Genomic DNA, 19,991 nt, shown 5'->3' on the forward strand with positions numbered 1-19,991 from the left:
GAGATTTCAGCACTATAATAGCATAAAGTAATGGGAAATTGTTTAAGATAAATGCTCTGTTTTTGAATACAACCCTCAGCTTTCTCTTGGTTTGTATGGTATATCTGGACTGATCCAAACAAAAGGTGAGAAACCGACAAACAAAACAACTAAAACTACCTTTACTGCAACGTTGATTTTAGCATGTTTAAAGAGTGCAGAGTACAGAGTACAGTAACGGTTAGGTGCCAATGACTTGCAGACAGACATCTTGACAGAGTATGCTCTCCAAAGCTCTTTGGCGTCTCTGCATTTGCTGTCTGTAAATTAACTTTCCAGAGGCTTGTGTGAGCATAATCTGTGCCAGTATGCTTGGGAAATAACAACAGAGCTGAATCTGAAGTTTGTAGACGACAGTAAGGCTATTGAGGGGAGTTGGTGCATTACATGCATGGGTGTTTCTCTGTATCCCCTGGCAATCAGGGGACAAGTGAGGGCATTCCTATCTGTCAGTCACTGCTGTTGTGCCTTAATACTCCCATCTGCCTTCCTCAAGATGGTATTAACTTACATGCATGCAAATGTCAAAACACACAGACACTACTACACATTTAGACCTGCATGCTTAGGTCATACCCCATTCGGAATGGGAAGACTTACTTGATTTATTGTCAACAACCAGCAAGCCTACCATCATGTTTATCTATATATTGTCAGCTCGGTTACATGGTTCCACCTAGGTTTTGATTAGCCCTTGACTTATTTTCCCACTTAGTAGGATTTCTTTTGTTTACATTTTCCCTACTGAAGAGTTGACTCATAGATCAAGTATCACTTCCCACCCCCTGACCCCCCCAAAATTCATTAACCCCTTTCTGCAACAGCAGACTTGAGCTGGCTTTGGCCCAGTTACGTTTGATATAGATTGGAGGAATAAATCACAACATTAAGCATAAACTGAGTCTCAAATAAAGGGCACACATACATCACTGTAGATTTGGCATATTTGATTATCATACTAGCAATTTCCTGTGGCATTATATTACAGCTGTTTTGAGATAACACATTTAGAGATGGACAAAACATTCACAGACAAAGCCTGAGGGTTGGAATTTCATCCATATTGCTTCCCCTCAGAAATCTGCATCACTCTGGGAGGAAAGAAAGATTTCAAATGGAATGGGCTTGTGGCATAGAATTAGCAACTACAAATCGTCAAGCATAATGATGTATATATCATATGTGGTTGATTATTCCCATGTAATTCAATAAATGTGTTTGCATGCTACAAATCTGGCATCACTTTCAAAATACTCTCATAAACCTATTGACTGTACAGAGAGTGCACTATCCTGATTCAACAGTCTATAGCCTTGCATAAGAGAGGTAATCACATTTCTTATATATTTAAAAACACATAAGATTATAAGAATAAAATAATTCCTGTAGTCTTCCTGGGAGAGGTATCAGATTTCCTTACCTCAAATGTTTTGTTCATGCATTTGAGGAGTGTTTAAGGTTAAACTAATGCAGTGTTTTCAACTTCAAAGCCTGTCTTCATCATCCTCTGCATGTTTAGGTGATTAATTTTTATGTGAAAGTGGATATTGTGGCAATTTATTTTGCATTCAATTTTTGGGCCTAAACATGATTTCCCGAGAGATGCATATGCTCTCCTGGGAGATACTTTGTTTCTCTCAGATAAGGTAGAGTAATGTTTTTAGTTAAAACAGCAAAAAACAAAACATAAAAAACAGTAAATTGCCATAAAGACTTGTGGTATGTCTTCACTAGACAGTTAAGAGAAAAGGTCAAGCAAATTATGATACAAAAGGTACAAAAAAACTTTTATTATAATAAATGCCAGTGGGAGTGTTTAGTTCAGAATGACCATACTTAGCAACAGAGATCACATGTTTCATCTTTACTTCTTCTCTGTAGACAATTAATTCTCAGGCTATACTCAAACACAGTAATTTTCACATAAATTGTGGTTGTGAGCACTTATTTGACAGAACTGATGTAAATTCTGCACCCCTAAATAAATGTTATTAACAAGCTATGGAAACAAACCCCACACTGTTATTTTTAGACTTTTCCAGTCTTTCAGCTTGTTTTTCAAAGTGAAATAAATGACCTTTTCTCTGATATAAACTGTTTATTTAAAGTGTGACGAAATAAGGAGTAAGAACTTATCTATAAGAACAATGGCTTTTACTGCATTCTGTAATGAGAGTGATAGTCAAAGTTTTTCTTATGACTTGGAGGTGACTTTCACCATATTTAAAGGTACCTATCCAAAAATAAGAAATAACCTATATGAACAGGTTATTTCCTTACAAGGTAGAAAATAATTGCCAAGTTCCAAAGTAACGCCTTATTTCTGAGAAAGTATCTAAAAAGTTCTGAATAACAATAAGACCCTTAAAAAAGTCCAGGAAAATACGTGTAACTTACAAAAAGTAACTTCTCAGATTGAGGAATGTACAAACCACTTTTTGGGAAAGTAACCAGCAATTTGATTTCAAGTTTCTGGAAAGTACCTTGTAAGTTTCGTGTAAGTTGTGGAAAGTAACATTTAGGTTGTGCAAAAGTAAGTAGTATGATTTGTAAAAGTATTTGGTCAGTTCCGAAAGAGCATCCAGTAACCTCCAAAGGACAGCGTGCATTATTTGTCTTTATTCCCTGAACACAGGCACTGACCTGAATAAAATTTATAACTGATATGTTATTTTTCTTGGCAACTGTAAATCATCTTTTTTAACCTTGCAGTTAAACAAGCAAGTAAGGAACCTGGTAAGCAATGTTCCTTTTCCATAGGCTCTACTTTGGCCGGCTTCACTCAACCAAGTCCATTTTGTGACCGTTTCCATCCATCAATCCATCCATCCATTTTCTATACCTGCTTCTTCTGTACAGGGTTGCAAAGGAGCTGGTGCCTATCTGCAGCGGTCTACGGTTGAGAGGCAGGTTAAACCCTGGATCGCAGGGCAAACAGAGACACACAGGACAAACAACCCTGCATACCTAAGGGCAATGTAGAAAGACCAATTAATCTAACAGTCGTGATCTTGGAACCCAGGACTTTTTTGCTGCAAGTCAACATTGCTACAAACTGCGCCACTGTGCAGCCATGTGACTGTTTCCATTAATGGTTTTTCTAACCTGGTACTGGTTCTTTTGGTACCTGCTTGGCAGCAAGTCCCACTGCAGCTGACCAGGGCTGAAATGTGACGTGAACAGAGTGCTGTTTACTGATAAATGGACTGAACTTTTCAGTCATACAGACCGCTCAAAGCGCTTTACACTAGAGCCACATTCACCCAATCGCACTCACTAACGCTCACACATTCATACACTGATACGCAGATCGGTGGCAACTTGAGGTCAAGTGCCTTGCCCAGGGGCACATCGACATATGGCAGGAAGCTGGAATCGAACCCACAACCTTCTGATTGCAAGACAACTACTCTTCCTACTGAGCCACAGTCGCCACAGACGTTGTCAGCCATATGAGTTTGACTGCGATATTCAGCACCACATACAGGTCCTTCTCAAAAAATTAGCATATTGTTATAAAGTTCATTATTTTCCATAATGTAATGATGAAAATTTAACATTCATATATTTTAGATTCATTGCACACTAACTGAAATATTTCAGGTCTTTCATTGTCTTAATATGGATGATTGTGGCATATAGCTCATGAAAACCCAAAATTCCTATCTCACAAAATTAGCATATTTCATCCGACCAATAAAAAAAAAAGTGTTTTTAATACAAAAAACGTCAACTTTCAAATAATCATGTACAGTTATGCACTCAATACTTGGTCGGGAATCCTTTTGCAGAAATGACTGCTTCAATGCGGCATGGCATGGAGGCAATCAGCCTGTGGCACTGCTGAGGTCTTATGGAGGCCCAGGATGCTTCGATAGCGGCCTTTAGCTCATCCAGAGTGTTGGGTCTTGAGTCTCTCAACGTTCTCTTCACAATATTCCACAGATTCTCTATGGGGTTCAGGTCAGGAGAGTTGGCAGGCCAATTGAGCACAGTTATACCATGGTCAGTAAACCATTTACCAGTGGTTTTGGCACTGTGAGCAGGTGCCAGGTCGTGCTGAAAAATGAAATCTTCATCTCCATAAAGCTTTTCAGCAGATGGAAGCATGAAGTGCTCCAAAATCTCCTGATAGCTAGCTGCATTGACCCTGCCCTTGATAAAACACAGTGGACCAACACCAGCAGCTGACACGGCACCCCAGACCATCACTGACTGTGGGTACTTGACACTGGACTTCTGGCATTTTGGCATTTCCTTCTCCCCAGTCTTCCTCCAGACTCTGGCACCTTGATTTCCGAATGACATGCAGAATTTGCTTTCATCCGAAAAAAGTACTTTGGACCACTGAGCAACAGTCCAGTGCTGCTTCTCTGTAGCCTAGGTCTGGGGAATGCGGCACCTGTAGCCCATTTCCTGCACACGCCTGTGCACGGTGGCTCTGGATGTTTCTACTCCAGACTCAGTCCACTGCTTCCGCAGGTCCCCCAAGGTCTGGAATCGGCCCTTCTCCACAATCTTCCTCAGGGTCCGGTCACCTCTTCTCGTTGTGCAGCGTTTTCTGCCACACTTTTTCCTTCCCACAGACTTCCCACTAAGGTGCCTTGAAACAGCACTCTGGGAACAGCCTATTCGTTCAGAAATGTATTTCTGTGTCTTACCCTCTTGCTTGAGGGTGTCAATAGTGGCCTTCTGGACAGCAGTCAGGTTGACAGTCTTACCCATGATTGGGGTTTTGAGTGATGAACCAGGCTGGGAGTTTTAAAGGCCTCAGGAATCTTTTGCAGGTGTTTAGAGTTAACTCGTTGATTCAGATGATTAGGTTCATAGCTCGTTTAGAGACCCTTTTAATGAAATGCTAATTTTGTGAGATAGGAATTTTGGGTTTTCATGAGCTGTATGCCAAAATCATCCATATTAAGACAATAAAAGACCTGAAATATTTCAGTTAGTGTGCAATGAATCTAAAATATATGAATGTTAAATTTTCATCATGACATTATGGAAAATAATGAACTTTATCACAATATGCTAATTTTTTGAGAAGGACCTGTATTTTATCACACATCGCGGTAGTGCTGGGAAAAGCTTAAAAGAAATCAAGAACACTACAAAAGTATTAAGGATCACAATGGCCGAAGCAGGTCAAACCAAAAGCCCTGGCGACAGTTCGAAATCACGGAAGCCATTTATGGCCATCGTCCCACGAGTTGAGGACAGGAGGGGGTCTGGACTCCACAAACCAGTAACCATTTAACTGGAAAAAAGGTCCTGGGAACTACCTTGTAAGTTCCACAATGTCTCTGGTATAGCCTGGAATGTAACCTCTTACATCCAGAAAGTAACCTCTAAAAGTATGGGCTGTGTTATGCAGCTTTACCTAGTTTTTATTCCTAATGCCTCTTGTACATGTCCACAAAGGCTGTGTCACAGTGGTGGTCCTACATTTTTCCAGTAAGACATGAACTCACACAGACTCACAGGGGAGTTGCATGCTTGCTTAAATGCCAGGTTAAAAAAAGATGATTGACTGTTGCCAAGAAAAATAACTTTTATCAATTATCGATGTTGTTCTGCCAGGTCAGTGCCTGTGGTCAGGGAATAAAGACAAATAGCTCTGCTAATGCACTCTGTTCTGTGGAGATGGAGGGCCTTGATAATAGCGTATTAAATAGAGCACCTGGGTGTTGCTAAATGCATTATTAAGGGGGTCTTTGTGTGAAAATGCCTATTACCAGACCATCTGCTGCTTTCTTGTGACTCCCAGCAACTTCTGCCACAAATATTATGTCTTCAACTAAGCTGATCTTAGATGTTCAAGTTTCCTAATTTTCTCTTAAAGCATCTAATTTGGTTCTGCCAAAGTGTTCATTAATCAAAGTTAGTTAGGTAGTATTTTATGGTATATAAAGACTACTTGTATGATGTAAAACCTCAAACTATACAAAAACATGTATCTCCAAAAGATACTACAGTTGTGAGATCAGAAGCCAGCAGCACTTTGCTGGCAGGATAAAAATCTGTCACCATCTCTATCAGGATTGTTTCCCATCACCCCCTGCACTGTCTGCCAGCTATGCTGCCAAAGACAACAGGGAATGAAGTCGCCAGGAAACAGGGGTGTTAGCTTAACCCACATGGTACAACTTCTCTGTTTCTTCCTTTCTAACCTCTCCCTCGCTTTCCTAATATTTTTTTTTTTATCTTTGTTAGTCATAATATTAGATTTTTCCTTTCTTTTGGTATTCTGTGATCTTTTGTGATTAATTTTTCAAAAGATGAACTGTTTTTAAAAGCTTCTACATACGTCACCATTTGTTAGGTTAAGGCATTCTTGCAGAGGTTGGCTGCACAAGTCTGTATTGCTGAGGGATGTTGGTTCTCAAGCTGCCAAAAGAGATACATTACTCAAACTCCCCTCACTTGGATGAAATCATGTCACTGTTGTCCTGGAAATACTGAAGAGGGGATAAGCCCTGCCATCCGCACTATCAGCATTGCTCACAAAGTGCAAATACTGTACGGATTGAACCCTTCTCCATCTTTTTCTCTCTCTTTGCCAATTGCCCATCCATCACACATAGCTCTCTATCTGTATTTTTAACCCTGGAGGTTGTCTGAATTTGTCATCTTAAGTAAACTGCAGCGTGTTTATCAGGACCAAATAGCCTTAGTTGTCAAAGCAACGGAACACCTGGATGTATTCCACTCATGTCTTGTGACCTTATTGTGTCTACACTTCAACTTTAATTATCAGATCACAAAATAGGAGAGCAAAAGTAAAATACCTCAAAATAAGATCTAGTTTCTCATTTGATGTCTGCTTTCTTTTGATCATGGACTGAATATCTGTATTTGTGCTTTATACCTCATAAATCTTTCAAAAGGTGCTGTATACATAAAAAACTATTGTCGTAAAAATCAGTTGTGTCTTGTATTGGCTCCTTGTGCAGCCTGTCCATCTGGAAGAAGCTTGTTTCCTTTCAGGTGTGTAGGCTACATTTACATCAGATCTATTAATTTAACCTGACATTGTTTACGCCCTTGTTTGACAGGTTGATATGGGCAATCTGTGGTGGGTGTGGATAGAAAGTAATGAGGGCTGGTAGAAGGTCAAAGGAGGAGGCTTTCTTGTGATACATTGATTAATTTCTTCATCAATTGTCTGCTTGATTGGTTGCCTAATGACTAAAACTGCGGGAACTGTGTTCTTAAAAAAACTCACAATACTCAGATGCGAGTCCTACACTCTGTAACGAGTTAAAGGGAAATCTTGACTGTAATGTACATTTTATCTAACAAATCAGGGATTCACCACACCTTAAAAGATGATGGGTTAAACCAACCTAAAATGTATTATTTTGATAACCCAGTCCTGGGTCAAATATGGATTGATCCAGATCTAGATTAGTTTAGCAGGGGGTTATGGATTTGAACAAGCACGCAGGGTTATATGTTTTTTTTTGACAGAAAAAAAGTCTACTATAGAATGAGTTACCCATAACTTAGTTTCTAAAAAAAATAAAACTTTTGTTTGAAATTTATCTTTGCATTAAAATCAGATTAAAGTAGTAAATGTAGCAACTTTGTAATGTCTAATAAGACTTTCGTTTACAAACAGTTGAATTTAGATGAAAAAATCATACAACACTGAATAAGTGTGTTCATATTGACATTATTATTAATCATTTGTTCTAAATGTTATAAATGTTATCTTAAGTAAACAAATGTGTTATCTAGTGTCAGTCTGTGAGTAATAAAATGGCTATTTTTAGTTTCTTCTCTAACCCAACTAATTCAGAATTTTTGACTCAAAATCTGATTATATTTATCCAACTTCCGTCCCAGCAGTATTTGGGTCAACATAGGTGCTGTTAACATTTTGTGAGAACTGCAGAGCTGAGGATCTCACTGTCATAGTTTTGACCGCCGACTTGACCCACATGCAGAGAACACTCGGAACAGAGAACGGTTTAATACATTTATTGAAATGCTGGAGCGAGGGGCAGGAAACACCTTAACAGGGCAGGTCTGCTGAGAAGGAACGAGGGTAAGTAAATAAACACTCAAACAGAATATACTAGTTGCATATAAGCTTACTGATTAGAAGCCAGGATCTGCCAGGGAGAGGGTGTGTCAGGACTGAGAACTGATCTGGAAACGGTGCTCGCGAAAGCTTAGAGGAGCCTGGAGATGGGACTGAATGCGGACTGAATAAGCGGGGTGACCCTGGAAGTCCCAGGCGAGCGGAGGAGGCTCGGCTGGAAGGCAGAGCGTACTGGCATGGACAGGCTTAAGTTGCGAGACATGAAAGACCGGATGGTTACATAAACTGGACAGCAGATTGATACGGACAGTGGTGGGAGTGACTATAGAGTGGATGACATACGGACCAATAAACCTGGGAGGCAGTTTTCTTGACATGGATTTGAGTGGGATGTTGCGTGCGGAGAGCCAAACCTTCTGACCCGGGCGGTAGGTAGGAGCCTGCACACGTGCTTATTGAGGACGGTGGATCTCTGGAGCGCCCTGGCGGTGGAGGACCACATGTGCCTGCATCTGCGGATGTGGTGCTGGACTGAGGCCACGCTCGTCTCCCTGTTGTCGGCAGGAAACAGGGGCAGCTGGTACCCCAAGGAGACCTCAAAGGGAGTACGGCCCATAGCAGCCAAGATGTGGGAGTTGTGGGAGTATTCCACCCACGGCAGGAAGGTGACCGATGATGTCATGCACCTCAGTGCCGTCTCCAGTTCCTGGTTCAACCGTTCCACTTGACCATTAGACTGGGGATGATATCTGGAGGTCAGCGACACCTTCGCCCCCAGGGCGGCGCAGAACTCTTTCTAAACCAGGGCGGTGAACTGGGGACCACGGTCAGATAAGATCTCCTGCGGAATTCCATGCAGATGAAACACATGTTTCACTAGCAGCTTAGGTGTTTGTAGGGCGGAGGGCAGCTTTCATAGCGGAATGAGGTGACAGGCCTTCGAGAAGCGATCTATAATGGTGAAAATGGTAGTCATGCCATGGGAACGTGGAAGGCCAGTCACGAAGTCAATGGCAATGTGGGACCAGGGTCATGGAGGGATACTGAGGGGCTGATAGAGGCCGGCTGGAGGCCGGTTGGAGGTCTTATTTCTGGCGCAGGGCACACAAGCACTGATGTAGTCCCTCACGTCTCGATGCAGGGTGGGCCACCAGTACCTCCTAGCGATCGAGGCTATGGTTCGGCTGCCCCCAGAATGGGTGGCGAATTTGACAGTGGAACCAACCAATCAGGCGGGGTTGCACGGCAGCAGGAACGTAGAGGCGGCCTACTGGTATGCTACCTGGCCCCGGGTCATCAGAAAGGGCTCGCCACACACTCTCCTCTATCTCCCAGGTTAAGCACTGTAGGATAGACACTACCTCAATTTCCGGGTCATCATGGACGAACTGGTGCGAGAGTGCGTCAAGTTTAGTATTCTTAGATCTGGGTCTGAAAGAACTGGATAAATTAAAACGGGAGAAAAACAGCGACCAACGTGACTGACGTGAATTAAGGCGTTTGGCAGATTGGATGTACGCAAAATTTTTGTGGTCGGTCCATACCAGCACGGCATGTTCGGTACCCTCCAGCCAATGGCGCCATTCCTCCAGTGCCAACTTGATAGCCAGCAGTTCCCTGTCGCCCACGTCGTAGTCCTGTTCAGCTGCAGACAAGCGACGGGAGAAGAAGGCGCAGAGGTGAAGCTTCCCATCCAGGTGCGAGTGCTAGGAGAGCACCGCTCCTACTCCGTCCGAGGCATCCACCTCCATGACAAACTGCTTACTGGCATCCAGGTGGATGAGTACAGGGGCTTGAGGGAACCGGCTCTTCCGTCTGGAGAAGGCTGCGTCGGCCTCAGGGGTCCATAAATACGGTACCTTGGATGATGTGAGGGCAGTTAGTGGTCTGGCCACCTGGCTGTAGTTCTGTACAAAGCGTCTATAAAAGTTTGCAAAGCCGAGGAACCGTTGTAATTGTCTTCTTGAGTCAGGCTTAGGCCAGTCCACGGCAGCTATGATCTTCTCTGGATCTGCGCGAACCTGTCCACCCTCGAGAACGAGGCCCAGGAAGTGGTGGAAGTCACATTTCTTAGCCTTCACAAAAAGTTGATTCTCCAGCAAACGTTGTAAGACCTGGCGTACATGCCGGCGATGGTCAGTCAGGTTCCTGGAGTAAATTAAAATATCTTTCAAGTAAACAAAAACAAAGATGTTTAAATAGTCTCTTAAATCGTCGTTCACCAGGGCCTGAAAGACCGCTGGGGCGTTACATAAGCCGAATGGCATCACCAGGTATTCAAAATGACCCAAAGGAGTCTTGAAGGTGGTCTTCCACTCATTGCCCTGGCAGATACGCACGAGGTGGTAGGCGTTTCTAAGATCTAACTTGGTAAAGATAGTGGCGTCCTGAACAGGTTTGAAAGCCGAAGAGAGTAATGGTAACGGGTATTAGTTCTTTACAGTAATGGAATTCAGGCCTCTATAATCAATACACGGCCGGAAACTGCAGTCTTTCTTCCCTACAAAGAAAAAACCCGCCCCCAGAGGTGAAGATGAGGGGCGGATAATGCCAGCAGCCAGGGAGTCAGCTATTTAATTTTCCATGACTAATTGCTCTGGCTGGGAGAGTCTAAATAAATGACTAGTAGGCAGCGGGGCTCCAGGCAGGAGCTCAATAGCGCAGTCATAAGGGCGGTGGCCAGGCAGTGATAATGCACGGGTTTTACTGAAAACCTGTTGTAGATCATGATAATCGGGAGGAACCAGGGCTAAATCCACTGGTTCGACCCCCTCAACTTTCTCACAGTGTTTTCTAGGGGAAACAGCAGATCTTAGACACCCCGACAGGCAATGGTTGTGGTCCTGCAGCCAGGGGAACCCCAGGACCAGAGAACGTTGTGAGACCGGAAAAACATGTAAGGAAATAAGTTCTCTGTGATTACCAGACAAAACTATCGGTTCGGACTGCCAGGTAAGATGTCCAGAGAGGTTCAGGGTCTGTGGGATTCCAAGATCTTTTCAACAAAGCCAGTGAGTACGTCAGGCAGCACCTGCATGGAAGGGACAAGGGATTAACAAGAAGCTTGACTAGAGAACACTTAACTTTCAAAAGTGTGAGAAACAAGGAGAGGCTGGTAGTAATACCACTGGGGCAAAACAGTCAGCCGCTGAAGTGCTGGCAGTCCTCCCTTTTATCGCACAGTGGCTGATGAGCAGCCTCCAGACCTCCAGGGCTTCCGCGGCATCTAGTGGGGAAACTGGTTAACTGCATGCTCTGGAAGAACAGATCCTGACACTCATTAGGAGAAAATAATGACGTTTTAGGTTTACCAACAATTTCACATGAACATGGTTCAACAAAGTCTTTAGTGATAGATATGGAAGCTCTCATATGTTGATCTATAAGCGATACTACCCTAAATTAAGAGACGCATAATATATTTAATTGCAGTTTGCATGCCACATTGCAGTCGCAAAGAATTAAATAGATGCAATTTTTGGTACGATATTATATTTCAACTGCCATGTGGGCCAATAATATTTTTAGCCTGTTGGATAGTTTACAAAGCGTGGTGGGGACATTCTGATGAAAAAAAAGGAAGAAAAGTGTCAGAGAATATAAGTAATCAGAATCAATATTGTCATCACAATACACACCATTAGCACCACACTTACCTGTTTTCCTGATATTGTGCACCTCTATTATACATTTACAGATGTTAGAGTTGCAAGTATTTTGTCACTAATAATATACAAAAGATTTAATTTAACTCCAGCCCCAAAAAGAAATCAAACTAATTGCCTATTGTTAAGAGTGTTTAAAACCTAACATTTTAAATTGTCTACGGTCTACGTTCCTACCCTCACCTATGGCCATGAACTTTGGGTCATGACCGAAAGAACGGGATCCCGGATACAAGCGGCTGAAATGAGCTTCCTCTGTAGGGTGGCCAGGCACTCCCTTAGAAATAGGGTGAGGAGCTCAGCCATCTGGGAGGGGCTCAGAGTAGAGCCGCTGCTCCTCCACATCGAGAGGAGCCAGTTTAGGTGGCTCGGGCATCTATACCGGATACCTCCTGGACGCCTTCCTCGGGAGGTGTTCCAGGCATGTCCCACCGGGAGGAGGTCCAGGGGACGGCCCAGGACACGCTGGAGGGACTATGTCTCTTGGTTGGCCTGGGAACGCCTTGGGCTCCCCCCGGAGGAGCTGGAGGAGGTGTCCGGGGAGCGGGACGTCTGGGCGTCTCTGCTGAGTCTGCTGCCCCCGCGACCCGGTCCCGGATAAAGCGGAAGACGACGAGTACGAGCATTTTAAATTGTTCATAATCAAAACACTTAGATCTGTAACAATTCATATTCACTGAGCACACAGTGCTGAAGTCCTCGTTGCATCCAAAAAAGTAAATGTTCCATTATGGTACAGTCGTTACTGCTGACTTCTCCGAGTGTGAACAAGTGTCTCTCCCTTAGGCTCTTTAATTTGTTGTGGAATCCTCAACAAGATATGGCTCATCTTTTACTTAATATAAAAGACGAAATGACAGGGGTCCTCAGGCACTGGTGAATCTATACGACTTGAATAGGAGAAGCAAAGACTTAAATAAGATATCTGTGTGCAAAGGAAATGAAGAAGAGAGAAGCTGAAAGTGGAATGGCCTGTGGCAAGATAGAATGTAGCTGTTTGGTTGGTGTGACCTTTGTTTTGAGCAAACAAATTTAAAGGAACACAAAAGGAAAGCTATTGACATACAACAGCTTATGTGGGAGGAGCAAAGGAAGGTGAGATGCCTGCTGGGCTCCATGGTGAAACAGCTGAATGGTCAACAGATACACATCCTTTCTGAACTTAGATTACACTGCACACATCCTCGAGCACACTGGCTTCTGATTGCTCCACCCTGTTGACTCTTTCCACTGGTCTCTCCTCTTCAGATTTGAGAAGAGTGAAAACAGAACAAGGCTACTGCACACACCATGACAACAGGAGACTCTGTCTGTCAGAGCCAGAATAAAGCTTGGGCTCTGTTCTGCTTGCCTGGCTGTAATTATGGCAGAGAAGGAAGAAGGACTTTAGTTTTAATCTATCCAGTGTTTCCGTTTGTGGGACTGATCTTGTTGGCCAGCCTTCCTTTTGGAGCAAGCATCAAACAGAGTGTCCCCAGAGTCAAACTCAGCTACAGAGGTAAGAAGTGAAATATTGTTCATATGTCTTCTAATTTTAATGCTATTGCATATTTCTTAATGTTTTACTTAAATGTGTTATGCCCAGTGTAAACAATGCAAATTGAAACTTGAAAACTATTATTTTCAGCTTCTTTATGAGCTTTATGAACAATGTCAAAAATTAACTATATAGAGGGCACACTTTAAAAGTATCACATTTATTACTTTTGTCACTTAAAGTACTTTGTGTTCAGTTTTTTGAGAAACATGTACAGAGATATCAATTAAGCTCAAATTATTTCCACACCTGGCAGATTTAGATAAAAAAATATTTTCATCCAACCAAGAAGCTCCTTGTGACAAGAAATGACATGGGAATCTCTTAATAGTTAATATAAAAATGTAAAGAGCATTAATTTTGAAAAAAAAATAAGTCTAACTATTTTTATTTATCTTTATTCAAAATATATCAATCTTTGTTGCAATTGCAGCTATAAATATGGACCAGTTTTTGCATGTTTCCACTGGTATTTCTGTGGATTCTTCTTTCGTAATGAGCTCCAAGTCTTTGAGGTTAGAAGCCCTCCTTGCCATCACCCTAATTATTTGATTCAAATTGGGGCGCTGGCTGGGCCACTCCAAAATGAAAATTTTACTTCTAGGTAAAAGAAAAAAATTGGTAAAATGAAAAGATTATTTTAAATCTGCCATAGGAATAATTAGTTTTTGGCTTTGGGTTATAGATTAAATGTTTGGTTTGTTTTGGTCCCACGATTTCTTTACTGGTTAGTTATCACTTTTACATACACTGATCAAGTTCTGTCTGTTTCATACTAATTTGGCAACAAAAAAGGACTGCAAAGAGTTAATAAAAGAACACTCAATTAGCAAATTCACATTTTGAATGCCTTTTAGATACTGTTATTAAGAACATAGCTTGCCTTAAAGACGAGAAGACGAAAATGTCTTTTCCTGCTTGAATAGACTTCAGGAGATACCCTTCAATGGATTGAGAAAATGGAAGTAGCATTTTCTGACATCTTAATATCTGCACTTACTTGGCCTAGTTGAATCCACTCAAAGCAGCTGCCTGACTGAGTTCTTTTCTGGGGCCACAGTCTTTGGTGGCGACATACATCCAAACATTCCAGAGCTTAGGATCTCAAGCCTGAATGGCCTTGTCCAATGCAACACTTTTACTTAATCATGTAACACTCCAATATAGTTAAACTGACAGAATCTAAATGTTTGTTTTTGAAGCAACATACTGTCACTGGAGCATTTTCATCTATATTACAGGTAGCTCCTACAGTTCAAGTTGATGATCCTGTTGAGTAACAACAGCCATTTAACTCTGTTCATAAATTTTAACTTGAATTAAATCAGTTTGCTTTATGCCACGTAGGAAAACCAAAAAAGTGATTGCAGTCTTAAAATCCACTCTAAACTCCAGTACAAACTTTACTTCAAAGTCCTCATCTGTCATGCAACGTATGGGCCACAAAAAAACCACACAAATGAATTTCAGTCTTGCTCCATCAAAACTGAATCCCCACAGTGACCTAAAAGTAAACTCACCCTGACTTCAACCTCTGAAGGCTCTCTTTACATTAAGGCTTCCAAGCCCCAGTGTGGCTGAAAAGAAAGATGCACATGTGTTTTTAGAGTCCAACATAAATACATTCAAGTAGCTGCAGGAATGACTACTGCAATGGACAGTGTTTACTCAGTACTTTGGGCTAGCATTTAAGTCTGCACTTTGTCTTATTTTCTCTTTCTTCCAGAGTAGTTCATATATGATTACATTTTAATGGAGATACTTGTTATTTGTATCCTTTTTTTCTTTTTAGCTTTGTGAGTATGACTGACTTTAGTGTTCATTCATGCGACTGGCCATCTGACTATTAAGTGGTTTCCTGTTCCATGAGCAAAATTGGCAATAAGATGTCCATGTTTGGCTCTCTTAGCCAGCAAAACCAAGGCTTAAAGAAATCCATCAAAAGCAAATGTTTAACCCAGCGCTCACAGCATACACACATAATCCTCATCTCATCAGTGCACACTATTAAATAACAACACCAACCAGAAGAGATCACTCATCAAACATCACATCATCCCCCGCTCCCCCCTGTGAAAGCACCGACTCAATGAGTGAAGGGTCAAATAATCCCAGAGAAATCATCCCTGTTTGAGTGATCACCTTCAAAACAAGTGCCATCAACTGCTTGAACCTTACCATGAAAATCCCATGCTGATGGACAAGTTTCTTCCAGAGTCACAGTAAAGCCTGCATGGCTCTCTGCTAATCAAAAGGGAGATCATCTAACCATGATGTCAATGTGTCTAATGATTTTACCTGCTACATTGTTGAAGTGTTCTTTCCCCACACTTTTAACAACATCCGGCCACATATATTTAGTCAAAAACAGATGTCTAAATTTTATATCGGACATGTTTTTTTATTGGAATAGTGAAATTGCCCCAGTAAGTCAGGGCAAACAATATATTGTCTGTGATGAAGTTCATCCACTGGGTCTTCACAAGATTTTTGTCTCAGCATTCATCCATTCTATATACTAGTGAATTCAGGAAGTGCCACACTGACAGGGATTTCTGGAAATTAGCTGATGAAGCAGTAATAATCAGTCTGCTGCAGGATGGAGAACTGATGCATGGGCCAGTTGTAACAGGTTTTTTGAGATGGTTCGACTGCCACTTTATTCAGTTTAAAAAACAGAAATCTAAAGACCAAAAGTATTTGGTCACACCACCAAATGAATTCTGTTGTCCAGCCAATTTCATGGCTGCAGGAGTATAAAGTTTGGTGTGGAGAATTTTGACTGGCCATCACAGAGCCCTGCCCTCAAACTTCTTGAACACCTTTGGGATGAATTAGAGCAGAGGCTACAATTCTGTTTTTTTCATCTAAAATGAACACACTCCTAAACCTTGTGAAAAATGTTTACATAATATTTTTAAATGCTTTTGCTGGCAACAGTGGTTTCATCAACAAATTTGACCTTATAGATTAAGAATATGATGTCATTGGAGTTCATGTACTTGTAAAAGTAGACAAACAAATACTTTTAGCAATATAGTGTTTTTAACTTTAATTAATCCACCTCCTCTTCATATAGTAATTGATGTATCAACTGCTAAGATTAATGGCTTTTACAGTAAGTGACAAATACTTGACCCATGACTAAAACATCATTACATAGCTTATTTGTTATAATCAGACAATAATCATATGATTATTACACAAAGCCAAACAGTCAAATAATTGCAGGCATATCCAGTGCAATCAGTGTTCTCAGCGTGCCTGCAGTGGAACAGTGGTTTTAATTACCATTAGAAATGTATATGATTTGAAAAGAACAAATTGAAATAAAAACAACAACAACAAAAAAACAACGGCAACAAGCATATCATATCATATCAGCCCTTGGCCACTAACCATTCAACTTCAAATGTACATCCATATCACAGCTTCTCTGAGCCCCAGTCTGGGAGCCAAACAAAAGTTAATCAGGTTGCTGAAGGCTAGGTGTGGAGCACAACACTGAGGAGCAACTGCCACACAGACTGTTTCAATGGACTCATAGTGTCGTGTGTTTACAGAACAGATTACTGTTAGCAGAAGGCTAGGGGGTATATGCTCTCTTTGAGGTTTAGTCTACTGGGGGCATGAGGTGTGTAGGAGTGAGCGATATGACCATGTGGGGGGTTCTGTGTGTGAGAGCCTGTATAGAGGAGGAGGTATTAAGCAGGACTGTGTGGTGTGGAGGGTTCCCAGAAGTTCAAATATTGAAGGTTGCTAACCTCTCAAATCCTTCACACCAAGAGGGTAATCACAATGTCAATCCTTTCAGAGTGACTCCCACAGGACTCCCCTGCTCTGAGCCAGTGTTTACTCAAGGCATGTTGCTATACTGGTGCACTAAAAAGAGCCTGGTGATAGAAAAGATTTCCTCAGATCAAGGAGATCAAGGATCAGTGCCGAGTCCAACATGTAGCTGTGTTCACCTCTCAGAAAACCTTCTTTAAAATGGGCTGCAGACATAGGGAGCCCAAGACCAACTAGTCAAAACATTATAGGGTTGAAACATATTTACATCAGTTGTATCTTTCTCACTGTCGGACACCAAATCATACTAAATATTTGCTGTTTTAGGTTAGTTAGGATTTCCAAAATGATTTCTATTTGCTGAATGCCAGAATAATAAGAGAGATATTAAGGATAATTATTTTCTTCAAATATAGTTTACAAACACTAAGATTATTGGGCCTTTAAATCATCTGGAAAAGCCAAAATTATGATATCTTTTTAAGCTTCTGTTAATTCAGAAAATGTCAGTAATATTTTGGTAAGATGTGTGCACATAAACATCAGAACAGAAGCAAAAGACCTCTATCCTAGTGCACTACCCAAAATAGACGGTATCATGAAACAATTCCATTATGTAGAAATGTTGAAGCCTACCATGAGCGAGCAACATATATTCATCATGCCCTCATCAACTCAGCAGCAAACGCTCATGTTTATCATGATGCTTAGCCATCTAAAAATGAGGACCTTGTTGGTTAGTAGAGCAAAAGTCAGTGGGAATACACAGCCCCCTCAGACATCTGCTTTTAAACATCTGCATTTAAACTGTTGGGTGCTGCATTCTGAAATTTTATTGTAAAAACATGATAAATAAGAAAATAATTGTAGAGACATCTGATAGGGCACTTATCACCATTGCCAGTATGTCTGTTCTTTATCAGCAAGTGTAGCTGAGGTGTTAAACCACAGCAAATTAAGTAAACCCAAACCAAGTCAAGCACATTGTTTTTCTTCAGTCCAGGCAACTTTGTACTTGTCTGCAACTAATAGGTTTAACGTTGTGCTTCCACTGAAATATGGGCTGCAATTTGACCCAAGATGGTACATTTTTACATGTAAGCTATGTACTTGCAAGGATTTTAATCCCCCTGTTTGTTTGTCTGTCTCTTTCTTGTCTTGGACCAGAATTGCTTCAAGCAGGAAGCATATATCTGTTCTTGGGCCCAGCTGACGGCCTGCACTCCCACTCGCTGCTGTTGGATGAGGAGAAGGGTCGTCTTTTGCTTGGAGCAAGGGATCACATCTACCTGCTTGACCCGAACAATCTGGGCAAAGACCCCAGAAAGGTAGAGTTAAAGAGGAAAAAAATGTACATTGAAGGTGACAGAATGACTCAAATCTCATCTGAAAATAAACAGATGCTCATTTCCTGTACTCAAGACATTATTCAGGAAGACTTCAGTCTGTAAGTGCAGCTTTAAGCACCTTTTGATGAAGCAATAGTTCTAGAAAGGAAATTTAAGTATGATTCCTCAATGCACATTACCTGAACCACTCAGCTTAGATCCATGCTTAAAGACACTTAAATCTCTATGACCTCAGTTATTTGCTGTGAGCAGCAACATGAAACATTCAGTCATTTACCTTCATCCCATGACACGTAAACCTCTCCTACCATTAAGTGGGCTGATGTAAGACACTTTTTTCCATACCAATTTGCCTGAAAGGCACTCAGGCGTGTTTTGTTTTAGAGAAGAGCTCACCTTTCAGTCAGCGGCAGTCTGCATCTATCCATCTGCTGAGGTCAGGGTCGTCATGTTCGAGGGCACTTGCACGTACACATTCAACGACAACTGCATACATAAACATTTGCAGGGTATGCACACTCGCCATTATGCGTTTACACAAACACATGCATTCAAATGGGTGCCATATGTTAGAGTTTGTGGATGTGAGCGTGTGTTTATGCAGCTGAGGTTGATCCATCAGTGGGAGGACTGTTTATTTGATCTTTATCAAGTTGTTCTAACTGATAGTCTTGCTCTCAAAGTGTTGCCTTTCTGGTTGCCTCTTGGGCCATCAATACTGATGATGAGGAAGATATTCCCCAAAATGTTAAGTCTCTGAGGCTTGCATAATCAGCCCAGACTGTGAATGTGATTCCTACATGCAGTCATGGTGTTTATGAGAGGACATACCTGTAAAGGGAAGAACAGAAACGAAACACAAACATCAATGCTCATTCCAGGTGTTTTGCCTTGTTGTTCATGTGATCTCTGATGTGGTGTAACGTTTTTACCATAGTTTTTAATTATTGTATAGATGCAGTGGCAAAAGCGTCTTGGGCATACATTCTGCATATATTTTAACCTCTCAGTTAAGCCTTTACACATGTATCAATTACATTGTAACACTGTATTTTATGTATGAATTCCTTAGCATTGAATAGGTTTGGCAATAGCTCTCCTTGGTGGAGGAGGTAAGACACTAAGCAGATAAGCCCGTTATAACACATGTATGAACAAGGTGCGGCACATTAAAAGACCATTGGATAAAGGGTCTCTCTCCTGCCAGCACTTAAAATGTTGATATATAGGTCAGATGTTTTTTGTCTGATTTTTTAAACAAGGATAGTGCAATACTTAGCAAGAGCACCACTATTTAAAAGGTAATTCAGAAAACAGCTTAATCTTTTAGTAGGTTCTGGCTTGCAACTTTCCTTGCACATCATATAATCGGTTCTTTCTGCTGTCTTTCATGTTGGCTTTAACTATGCAGGCAAAAAAGAAACATCGGTCTGGCTTTAACCTGTCTGGTCCTAGAGTTCAGACTGCTCTTATAAGGCTTAAAATGCTCCCAAAAAGGCTTCAAAAGACTTTTGGGTTGTGCTAAAGCTGACATTAGGTTAAGGGGTCAAGTCTCAGTTCTGGAT

At 41.5% G+C, this 19,991-nt stretch overlaps 1 protein-coding gene across 1 annotated transcript in view; it reads left to right on the top strand.

Annotated features, from left to right (window-relative positions):
- sema3d (sema domain, immunoglobulin domain (Ig), short basic domain, secreted, (semaphorin) 3D) overlaps positions 1-19,991 on the top strand; it is a 49,768-nt gene that overhangs the window by 1,643 nt on the left and 28,134 nt on the right. Inside the window, exons 2-3 of the mRNA XM_047389779.1 lie at positions 13,000-13,249; positions 18,245-18,405. Coding sequence (XP_047245735.1) covers positions 13,042-13,249; positions 18,245-18,405 — 369 coding nt within the window. The 5' untranslated portion in view covers positions 13,000-13,041. The remainder of the gene's footprint in view (positions 1-12,999; positions 13,250-18,244; positions 18,406-19,991) is intronic.

The sequence above is a fragment of the Girardinichthys multiradiatus genome, chromosome 2 (genome assembly GCF_021462225.1).
Source record: "Girardinichthys multiradiatus isolate DD_20200921_A chromosome 2, DD_fGirMul_XY1, whole genome shotgun sequence".
NCBI lineage: Eukaryota > Metazoa > Chordata > Actinopteri > Cyprinodontiformes > Goodeidae > Girardinichthys > Girardinichthys multiradiatus.